The 12,068-nt window shown below is 34.3% G+C and overlaps 1 protein-coding gene across 15 annotated transcripts in view; it reads left to right on the top strand.

Moving 5' to 3' along the window:
- FRY (FRY microtubule binding protein) overlaps window positions 1-12,068 on the top strand; it is a 195,884-nt gene that overhangs the window by 162,057 nt on the left and 21,759 nt on the right. For 12 of the 15 annotated variants that reach the window (XM_039323584.1, XM_039323583.1, XM_039323574.1 and 9 more), the window contains 11 exons: window positions 110-297; window positions 698-792; window positions 3,365-3,972; window positions 4,845-4,942; window positions 5,034-5,204; window positions 5,939-6,079; window positions 7,095-7,274; window positions 7,813-7,974; window positions 8,269-8,343; window positions 9,420-9,590; window positions 11,637-11,645. In XM_039323584.1, coding sequence (XP_039179518.1) covers window positions 110-297; window positions 698-792; window positions 3,365-3,972; window positions 4,845-4,942; window positions 5,034-5,204; window positions 5,939-6,079; window positions 7,095-7,274; window positions 7,813-7,974; window positions 8,269-8,343; window positions 9,420-9,590; window positions 11,637-11,645 — 1,898 coding nt within the window. The remainder of the gene's footprint in view (window positions 1-109; window positions 298-697; window positions 793-3,364; window positions 3,973-4,844; window positions 4,943-5,033; window positions 5,205-5,938; window positions 6,080-7,094; window positions 7,275-7,812; window positions 7,975-8,268; window positions 8,344-9,419; window positions 9,591-11,636; window positions 11,646-12,068) is intronic. The other 3 variants (XM_039323576.1, XM_039323573.1, XM_039323585.1) reach the window with 1 other exon arrangement.

Raw genomic sequence — 12,068 nt, 5'->3', positions numbered from 1 at the left:
ATATTTTTGTTGCCTCAAAAATGAAAATTTGCAATATATATTTCAAATTCATGTATTATCTATGAGATAATATGACACTGATCCTGGTTTGGTTTTGTTTTCTCATCAGGCTTTCATTTGGAGCAACATCTTAGTGAAATTGCATTGCAAACAGCTCTTTCTAGTTCCTCAAGACATTATGCTGGCCGCTCTTTTCAGATATTTCGGGCTCTAAAACAGCCACTTTCAGCACATGCATTGTCTGATCTGCTTTCAAGATTAGTGGAAGTTATAGGAGAACATGGAGAAGAAATTCAGGTATAAATACAATCCTCTCTTGTCTTTGTAGAAACCCCCCAAAATTCCTTTCATTGTTGGATAATCTAACTCAGTGTTTTTCACAAGGACTAGCAATTTCTTTGCTACTTTTTTTCTTAACTTTAGCTTAGCAATATCAAGAGTATGCACCATTTATCATAAACAGTATCTCTTTCACTATTAATTCCAAAAGTCATACTAGAGTGTATTTGACTATTTAATGAAAACTAAGATTAAGCAGTAGACATTTATGATTCACATTACTGGTAGTAATGGAATGATTATATTATTGTTGGAGCTGCCCAGAGTTGCTTAAAATGGATCACCATAGAAATAAGTAAAATAAGTAAATAAGTAAAATAAATATACTGAAATGATCATATTTCTGTATCTTTGGCAGGGTTATGTTATGGAAGCCCTTCTTACATTAGAAGCCACTGTGGATACTCTGTATGATTGTCTGAAGAACAGCGATCTTTTGACAGTTTTATCACGGTAATGAGTTTTCAATTAAATATAATATTTTTTATAAATTTTTGGCTATAGAATTCAGAATGCAACCGCCTGGACTAGTTCAGAGACTCAAAAACGAGTGCCATTATTTATGAAGGCTCACATATTCCTGTTTCATTAGATAAGCATACAGTATTTAGTTTTCTATGTCCACTGGGAAGTCTTTCATCTGGATTTCAGCGTCATTTACTTCCCCTGTCAAACAAATTATTAGAATTTTAAAAACTGAAATAAAGCATCTACTAAAATTGGCATGGCTTGAGGCAAAGTCACCTCTTATGTCACAAGCTTCCCACCTCAGTTATGTTACATTTTGCAGTGATTTGCATATATTGACATTTGTGGGTGATTACAAAACATTTGATATTGAAATGCTAGTAGTTTCCTTGTTTCCCAGCAGTGAAGCATAATAACATCTGAACCCTTTTAGAGATGAACAAATATTACCTTCACCTTAATGTTGTCCCTTGTCATGTCAAGTTACTAGTTTGTTGGTAGAGTAGAACAATGCATGAATAAAGAGAAAAAAAAGAAACAGAAAAGGAAATACTCTTCTGAATGGTGCATGAAAAATGAAGCCAACAGCCTGGGTTCAAGACCCAAGCGTCATACAACAGGGTGAGCACCTGTCTTCTCCTAGCTCCTGCTCGCTTAGCAGTTCTAAAGTATGCAAATGCAAATAGATAAATAGGTACCACTTCAGTGGGGAGGAAACAGTACTCCACAATATCATGCTGGTCACATGATTACAGAAATGTCTTCAGACAGTGCTGGCTCAACAGCCTTGAAACAGGGATGAGTGCTGCCCCCTATGGTCAGCAACGATTAGCAGCGTAAAGTCCACAGGGATTCCTTTCTTTGACTCAGTGCTGTATTGTATGCATTTAAATCTTTCATACATTCCATTATAATTTTACTCTCTGCTTTCTAAAAAAAGTTTTCTTAAAACATAAGAGGACGAAGATGGCTTACATAGTGCACTTGTGGTAGGTTTAGCACAATAATTTATTTTCCCTGAAATCTGGCAAGAAATCAGGACACAATCTTGAAGGTCACTAGTGTTGCAGAAAAGAGTCTGAAGGCCTTAATTAGGAGGGCAGATTACCCTTTACATCAGCAGCCCCCAATCTTTTGGGCACCAGGGACTGGTTCCACATAAAGAGGTTTTTCCGCAGACTGGAAGGAGTGTGGTTTTGTGTGCTGTCTGCATCTTGCAGATGGGGCTTCACTTGTTTACACGGCCTGGTTTCTGGCATGTTGCTGCCCTGTGCTGATCCACCTACTGGGGGTTGGGGACCCCTGCTTTACATACTTGTTATTAGCTAAGTCTTCTCTCCCCATAAGGGGAGACTTTTCATGGAGGATATCATTTGCTATCCAAATTATCTTTTAGGATAATGTGAAAAATAATATGGGTCTAGTGGGGTGAGCCTTCTTCCTCCTTGCAGGAGAGGCGCTTAGGGATGTGCCAGAATGGGGAGTGAGGGTGATCTAGTGATCCATAGCTCCTTCTGTTCCCCCCTCCCCCCAGCAAAGTGGCAGTTAATTCCATGGATCAGTTGAGGGAGAGGAGGAAGCTTCAGCAGGTTCTTCTGAGGGTATCAAGGGGAGGGAAGCAGCACAAGCCTATACTATATATGGAAAGAAAAAATCATGGGTTGTTTAGTGTTAGCTAAAAGCTTCATCTTCTTATTTAATAGTTGGAAAGGCACTAGTTTGATTTAACCAGAACCTGAAGATAGAACTATTTTCAAGACCATTTTGCTAGCAAATGTCCCTATTTATATCCTTTGTGGTGTTGCCCACAGACCACTCTGGAAGACTTTTCCTATAAATCAGCTTGCCTATTGTCTATAATTTGCATTTGTATTATTTGCCTCTAAGTTGCTCATCTTATTTTTATAAAATTGTAAGGACATTCTTATTCTTTGTATGTTTTTTAAAAAATAATATTTCTATTTTGACAAGTGTTTTTCCAGTTTTATCAATTTAATATTGCACATATTCTTATTTTTCATAATTTATTTTTTTATCTAAAGGCACAAAATACTGTGTAGGACAATGAAATTATTTCCCTCATGTAGCGGATGATCAGTGTTAGATGTTTATGGGTTATGTAGACTTCTTGATTTGCCATCTTGATCTTTTCCTTCTTTTCTAATTTGTCATTTGTTGTATGTTTGTCCAAATTATATTATTTTATTTATTTATTATATTGTGAATTGTCCAGAATCACACTAGAGTTGGGGGGGCACCAAATTAAATAAACAAATACTTGTAATCCAAATAATAGGTTCTATTTAACTGTAGTCATGTGTATTCAAACAGCAATTCTCTTGAATTTTGTTGGCAGAAAATGAATTTCTATTTGTAATAGTTATCATAATGAATGTGACACACCATTTTTCCACGTGACATGATCTATTGAGTTCAATGAGCAGAAAATCTATGAAAGGAATAGCTTTGTTTTTTAATTTCTCCTTGATGATATTTCTGCTTAGTATTACAGCTGCAATTAAATTGATAATTTATTCATATGATTGTTTTCTCTTAGTTCATCCTCACCAGACTTGACATCAGGTGCAAAACTGACAGCCAATCGGAAGAGCACAGGACAACTTAATATGAATTCAGGAGCTGTCAGTGGCAGTACGGGCACTGCTGAGCGTAGCAGACATCAGAGGAGTTTTTCAGTGCCTAAAAAGTTTGGAGTTGTGGATAGAACTTCTGATCCCCCTCGCAGTGCCACTCTGGATAGAATTCAGGCTTGCACACAGCAAGGCCTTTCCTCCAAAACTAGGAGCTCCACTTCTTTGAAGGACAGTCTTTCAGATCCCACCAATATTAACAATCCAACTAACCTGCTGGCTACCATTTTCTGGGGAGCAGTGGCTTTGATGGAATCTGATTTTGAATTTGAATATCTAATGGCACTAAGACTGCTCAGTAAGCTACTCGTTCATCTGCCACTAGATAAAGTAGAAAACAGGGAAAAATTAGAAAAGCTACAAGGACAACTAAAATGGACAGATTTCTCAGGGCTCCAACAACTTCTGCTTAAAGGTTTTACTTCTCTAACAACTACTGATCTCACACTCCAGCTCTTCAGTTTGCTGACTCCAGTATCACGTGTATCCATGGTGGATTCCTCTCAGGCTATAGGTACATCTCATACATGTTTTCCTTATTCTTTATCAAAAATTAAATGAACATCAAATAGTGAAAGCTAAATTTGGATTTGATAATACAATATGTATTTATATAAATAGCTAATTACAAAATCTTGGAAACAGGCTAAGCGATTACATATTAGGAGGTCATAGGGTTACTGTCTCCGCTTCCTGGTAAATTATAATGAAAATAATGCATATTGTGTCATATTCCAAATTTCCCCATTCTTCCTCTACTTCAGTCTCTACTTTCTTTTATTAATGAAGTGGGTGCTAATTTAAAATTTAAAGAAAACTAGGGAAACTGCCCTTCTTTTCTTACCTTTAGCTTTCTGTCCATGCTATTGTGACATTTCTCCTTACCTCTATGTAAGAAGATGGCCAGTTAACCCTTTACCTTAGGACACAGGTGTCAAACTCGCGACGTCACATGACGCGTCGTGACTTTTTTCCCATTGCCGGCAATGGGGTGGGCGTGGTTTTGGTGTGACGCATCTGGCCCGTGGGCCAGCAGTTTGACACCCTTGCCTTAGGAGAATGAACGTATATCCACTATTTTATCATTGTTACCCCCCAGGCATATAAACCTACAAACTACACCTTCTATTCCATATGAAATCCTATATGTATAATTAATATACATTTATATTATTATATGCAATAATTAATAGCAATTACATTTTGCATATTACTGAAACAACAAACAACTGAAAGTACCCAATTATTATTTTCACAATCAGAATTAAGAAAAGAGATATGGATTGTATTTTTGGTACATAATGTATGTTTTCAGTCAGTTTCATTTATTATCATGTAATACATTACAGCTTCACATCTATGTTTATTTCTATTTTTTAATGTCAGGATTTCCACTGAATGTTTTATGCCTTCTGCCTCATTTAATTCAGCACTTTGATGGCCCAAATCAGCTCTGTAAGGATATAGCAGAGAGGATTGCTCAGGTACTCTATGTTTAATATTATGTGGATCTTATTAAATCCAGGCTGCCTTTTTTTTTCTTTTTCTTTTTAATGTATGTTGTTCATTTTTTAGGTCTGTCTAGAAGAAAAGAACCCAAAGTTGTCAAATCTTGCACATGTCATGACTCTCTATAAAACACACAGCTATACAAGAGATTGTGCAACTTGGGTGAATGTTGTTTGCCGTTATCTTCACGAAGCATTTGCTGACATTACTCTGAATATGATTACTTATCTTGCTGAGGTATGTTTTAGTTAATTATCCCTTCTAATAGTTCTAACAATGATTTCTTGAAAGATTTAGAATAAGATTGAGTCTAAATACATATTACAGAAATTATTTTGAGAAAATGTATAATATTTATGACATAAAAAGGTGGTGATGATTATAGCCAATAAGGCTGTGCACTGCTCCAGGTTCCTTGGAGCAGGAGCAGTTTAAAATTTATTTATTTAAGAAAATTTGTATGGCTGCCCATTCACTCTCAGTGCTGCTGGGTGGCTTCCAAAACTAAAAATCCAATATACAAACAATAAAAAACAACACACACACCTCATCCCGGTGACATCAATGAAACAAGCCACTTGATGGGTTCAGTCCCACTTTGGGTTCTTCAGACCCATTGGCAAAACCAGGTCTTCAGGGCCTTGCAAAAAAGTATCAAAGTGGTGAACAATATAAATGCAGCTTTAGAGTCACTATGCAATCTGGGAAAAAGACAGGACTCCTTTAAAGACTTGTAGACAGATGCTGCATTCATTCATATATTCATTATTCATTCTGAAGAACCTTTTGAAATTAATTGGAAACATTGTGTAGTCCTAACATCTATGTTTCCTAATTAATATATCAGATGTCCACATATTTTTGCTACATTAATCTGTTTTCAGTTACAGTATAAAATTCTAATCTTTAGCTGTCTATAGTAATTGTTATGGTTTTTTAAGGATTATGAGTTTCTTTAATTTTTTTCACAGTTACTGGAAAAGGGGCTTCCTAACATGCAACAATCACTTTTACAAATAATCTATAGTCTTCTTAGTTATATGGATTTATCAAGCTTACCTGTTAAACAGTTTAACATGGAAGTACTAAAGACCATAGAAAAATATGTACAGGTGAGTATGAGATTTTGCTCATAGTACTTGTTTAGAAATCAGTATTAATTCACTCATTTCTTCCCAGTCTCAATCTCAAAGACCTACCACAGTTCTTTACATTGTTAAATAAACGGTGGATTAACACTTTTCCCAACTTCTTTCTTGGTATTGCAATGTTTGTCAGAAGTTATCACACTGTAATCAAATCTGCAGGTACATTCTGTTCCTTTACAGAAGGGTAATTAAACTTCACAAAGCAAAATTGTTTCCTGCTAGCAGAGTCTGATAACTTTGCAATGTAGCAAGTTGTGTGGTTTGTACAAGCTGCAAGCAGGTTAAGAACAAAAGAATGGGCAACTATTGCAATAAATTGTACAGTAAATGACCGGTATTAATTATGGGCAAATAAGATATTAATCTCTGTGTGATGGCTTAGTAAAATGATGTTGTTTTTTATTATAATTACTTTATTCAGGAATTGTTAAAAGCAAAGTTTCCAGTAAATAAATACATTAAATTGGCCTGGTAAAAGTGTCTGATATAGGTAAATAATGATAAAATAAAGGGAAACAGAAAATAGAACCAATCGGCAAAGACATCACTACACTCAATTGGCTATTTTAAACTTGTTATTGTACAAAAATAATAAACTCTAATCAATAATTAATGTACAATAGAACATTTACTATTTTTATTGTTTTAGAAAATAAAGTAAATTTGGAATCTTTTCAAAACATCCAATATTATCTTCTTTCTTTTAAAGTACTAATTGTGTTTAGAAAATGTAAAAGATACCAAGATGTCAAATTTTGTGCCAAGTAGAAGCGTAATAAGAAGCCTTAATAATATTTTGTAATATTATTAACATTTTCTTCTTGTATTTAGTATATGGTTTTTAACATGGAATATTTCAAAATATTATTATTACAGAATACTCAGATTTGCTATATTGTTCAGTACAATCAGTCTCTGATGTGTTTAAATATATTTTTGTTCAATGCGTATGATTGTATGTGCAAATATTTGTTTACAGAGCATTCACTGGCGAGAAGCCCTCAATATACTTAAATTGGTGGTTGCACGCTCAGCAAGCCTGGTTCTACCCTCTTATCAGCATAGTGATATTTCAAAAATGGAAATACATTGTATCTGGAATAATGCATCCAAGGAATTGCCTGGAAAAACTTTAGAGTTCCAGTTTGATATTTCTGAGGTACTGTATTTACCATAATTAAGATAGCAATAGCATTTAGGGTTATATACTGCCCCACAGCTCTTTATAGCTTTCTCTGGGAGGTTTACAATGTAAGCATTATTTGCATATTGCCCCTAACAATCTCTGTCCTCATTTTACCAACCTTGGAAGGAAGGAAGGCTGCGTCAACCTTGAGCCCTATCAGGATCGAACTTCTGGCTGAGGGCTATGAGCTGAGTTTGCCTGCAATGCTGCACTTTAACCACTGCACTACCAGTCTTCCTATTACAAACTAATATTACAAATTAATGGTTTAAGCAGAATAGCCATTTAGCCAAAGTTTAATGAATATGATCATGTGCAGATTAAAGATAAATCATATGCTATACATATGAAATTAATCTACTGCCTCATACTATTTATTCAATTGTTGAAATCAAGAATTTCAAAGAATAGAATTTCTGAATTTGAAAACCATCTACTAGTCAGAGTTGCTATATGCACTGTGGGGATAATATATGTAAATTTTAAACTTTTATTGATGTTTTACTTTAAGACACCAATTATTGGCAAGCGATATGATGAGCTGCAGACTTCTTCGGGTCGTGATGGAAAACATAGAATAATGCCTGTCACACGTAGCACATCTTCAACATCTTCTGGGTCTAATTCCAATGTCCTTGTGCCTGTTAGTTGGAAGAGACCTCAGTATTCACAGGTAAAATTCTTACTGATTTTCTGTAATGGTGGTTTGTTCCATTAATTTAGGTTTAATTATAGTTGTTCAGAAATACAGAAATATTGTTTAATAAATATTGAGTCCAAATAATACCAAGGCAATATTTTGCCAGATTAAATTATGATAATTAATTAATGAAAATTATCAAGAATTATAGCTGAAGTTATGGATTTCTTTACAAACATTCCTATTTCTTCTCTTATTAAAAATTCATATGTGTATCATTATTATTTTTAAAATGTCTCCTTTTCTTTCACCTTTATTTTTTTAAAGAAAAGAACAAAAGAAAAGTTGGTGCATGTTCTTAGTCTTTGTGGTCAAGAGGTTGGTCTGAGCAAAAACCCCTCAGTAAGTTTCATATTTCTTCTTATACCATTTATGCACAATTAATTTATATCTTCAGTTTCAGATACTGTCTTTCATTTGTCTGACATAGTCCTCCTGAATTCATGGCTCCTGCTGGATTTGCAGGTGGAGGACAAGTTGGCTTTTGACAAGCTTTGGCTAAGGTGCCAGTTGTGAGCTTATCTATAATGGAAGGTTGTGAGAGTGAAAACTTATGACGTCATCACCACTAGAATAATAATGCACTTTATGTGAACTGTAACATATTTTACATGCCAGCAGATGAGAAGTGCTCTAGCCATATAACAGCAGTGTTGAGGACGATATTTTATACTGACACTTCCTTTGAGATCTCTGTATGCCATTTATTTTTAAAATGCAAAACTATATTATTTCTAGTAAATGAAATAGTAAAAATTAAAATTTCTGAAATATTGGGATTGCCCAGTTTTTGAGCTGGGGTTTATTTTTTTGTTTCGGGAATTATACAGTAGTGATATTGTATTATCTCAAAATTCCTGCTGGAGAGAATGTCCAGTATCAGCATCTAGATTAGTTACACTTTAGTAAAATAATAGGTAGTACATACTATTTTTTTCAATTGGCTTATTTGCTGATAGCTTATGATCAGTCTACCAAGAAGCAACTCTGCATTTTTCTGCAAATAAAATTAAATTTAAAAACTAGGTCAGCAAAATTAAAATGCTTTCTAAGTAGTTCAAATGTTTTAACTTGAACAACTGTGGGGAGTGGTGGATTTGATGAAGCTCCTTGAATGCCTATTTTTGCAGTTGCATCTTTTTTCCATAAATGTTTGGATAAACTAAGGCCACATTGGTCTGCAGCCATTAGGAAGTAATAGGATGGGTTTCTACAATTCAGAGTTGTATCTTTGTTCAGATTTAATCTGAAGGCACCTATCCAACATAAATAATAAAAAAGAGTCTTCTAAAAATATCCTCTAAAGGAATTAGGTGTGTACTGAAAATACTGTTTCTGATTAGTCCATTAGTTTTAAGGCTAGTAGAAGGAACCATAGAAGAGTTTTTAAAAGAAAGTCATTCCTTTTCATTGTTTAGGTCATTTTTTCTTCCTGTGGTGATTTGGATCTGATTGAGCACCAAACTAGTCTAGTAGCTTCAGAAGACGGACAGCGTGAACAAGAGAATATGGATGATTCCAACAGTGAGCAACAGTTCCGAGTCTTTAGAGATTTTGATTTCCTAGATGTGGAATTAGAAGATGGTGAGGTACGGTATTTTCTTTTTGACAAATCTTTACTCCTATCATAGATTAAGCCCCATATTTGCCCTTCATAGCAGTAATAATGTTCTGTTTATATTTTAGCAAGCATATAACTGAATAGCTATAATTCTTGATTTTGCATGAACATTTTCAGAATGTTTTTCACATAAGGACATAACACTCAGCAGTATGGAAATCTTAGCATAAAGTTAGAGCTTAATGTACTACTCTAATACTAAAATTAAAGCTAAAAGTTTGTTTTCCATACATTAAAATAAAACACAATACTTTAACCATTCTTAACCATCTGCCTGACATGCTGATTGACGATCTGAATACATGCCTCATAAACCCATTGCACAACAATTTTAAAAGCAGGCAATTTCATCAATGACTTTCCAGAAAGCTAAAGCTAAAGCTTTCTCTGTGTAAATCTTTAATGCTTCCATTGCCTTAAGATAGTGCACTTAGAAAGCCTGGTGTTCTGTAGAAGAAAAACGGGAGCTTGAGGGCCTGCAATTATGTCTTAGCAGGTAAAAGCCTGTCCATTTTAACTGAAGTTGCTCAAAAGGCCTGCTAGCAGATTGCTTGCAAAATTTAATCTGCATGGTCTTGTTTGTGTCTAAATAATATTTTTATACTTAATAGGGATCTCTTCCCTCTAGAAATAATTGTTTTTGGTTAACTAGAGTAAAGATCAGCATTGGGTGCTAAAGAATGCTGCTTAGTATTCTGACAATATCTTGTCCCATTCCCTTCTGCAAAGAAAAACAGGCAGTGAATGTAGGAAATGGAGGAGATTCATAAAATAAGGAATAATTTAGGGAAGGTCATATCACTTGTGAGCCTCACCTCAATCCTGTAAATAAATCCTCTTGCCACATTAAAGATAAATATCTCCTATATAACAGGTCAGATTTTGGCTGTCCTGAAGAGGCTGGTGAGAGACAGGATAAATAGTAGTAACAATTTGGCATCTTGATCTGTTCACAAACTTGTACAACAGGATTGTTAATGTCTATGATGAGACGGTGCTTTGCTAAAAAGGGAGCATCTAATACTAGCTACTTAGCAGGATCTGAAGCACATCCATCACTATCGAGTTTTTTGATTTTGAATTACACTATTCAGCTTAAATTCCATTGAAACAAAAATAAACTTTTGCCCTGTGCTATGTTTAAATTTGGAACATTTAAACAAAGCATTTTAAAGAAAATAAATTTGCTGGAGTAACAATAATGTTTTGTAGGTAAAATAAATGCAAGAAGTTGAAAAGAATTTATCTGGAATTAGAACAGAAATTATGGTACAGCTTTTCATCTTTTGATAGCAAAACTCAGAGCCAAATCTGCTGCATAATTCCTGAAATTCTACATTTCTTTCCAACAGTTATCAATATGAGATATTGATATATTGATAATTAGATAGTCTAAATATTGGGCCTATAGTTCAACTGAGGACAGTAGCTGTCAGGATACAAAGTGGAATGTACGTATAATGGAAAACATGTTCCTGTAACAACAGCAATGTTGCTAGGTGGTGTTGTAATATGTTTCCTGTTATTGACTCTAACTTCTTTGCCCTTAACAAATAAAAAATAAAAAGCAGATTCTGGCTCAGGGAAGAAGGTAACTGTGTTTTGATTTTCAAGAAAATCCTATGCATGTCTTCTTCATGTCCCTCTGAGTGCATTAGGTCTTCCTCCCTGATTAGGGTATAGAATTTGGCTCATTTTCTTATTGTAGTTTTAGTAGATCTGATTTTACAAGATATAGAAATGAATTAATGTCAGCAAATTAAACCTGTTCTAGATTTTCTCTCTACTTTTTAAGCTTAATTTTATGTGAATATTAATTTAATTTAGTTGGATTAAGAGAAAACTGATTTAGTATTTTGTTTTTGAAACTACTGATACAGTATTTTAAGCTTTTAAGAATGAAATGCAGGAATAAATTGGTCAGCTGCAGTAATGACTGTAAGTATATTTAAATCAAATATGTTTACACAAGCTTTTCTTTATTTGTTTCCTATTTGTTATATCTGCTATTCAGGAACTTCAGGTAAGCTAATGCTATTTGAACTCATGTGCTAGTAAATGTAATGCATTGTTTGTAGCCTATAATATTTACTGAACTGCTGTTTCAATATCTGTATGTTTGTTTACATGTATGAAAGTTTTATACTTATGCACGGGTTTAGAAATGTTTTAGAATTCAAAGGAAAATGTTTCAAGTTTTCTGCAATATTCACAATAAGACCACAGTTCTCATCCATAGTGAAGTCTACAAATCATGAGTTTGACAAGATCAAATTTTGCCCACTTATTTGTACATTCTGGTTGTGGTTTAAATATGACAGGATATTTGTAAAGCAATAAATTATGTATAACTTAATTGTTGCATAATTATTATGAGAGGTGGTAGGAAAGGTAGTGTTTGCATTTTCCAGAACTGTCTCCCCACTTCAGGGATCCTTGGGAGTTT

This window comes from Crotalus tigris, unplaced genomic scaffold (genome assembly GCF_016545835.1).
Source record: "Crotalus tigris isolate CLP2741 ecotype Arizona unplaced genomic scaffold, ASM1654583v1 scf7180000024280.1573445, whole genome shotgun sequence".
NCBI lineage: Eukaryota > Metazoa > Chordata > Lepidosauria > Squamata > Viperidae > Crotalus > Crotalus tigris.
Note: the sequence above shows the minus strand (reverse complement) of the source record. Positions and strands in the feature narration are given on the sequence as shown.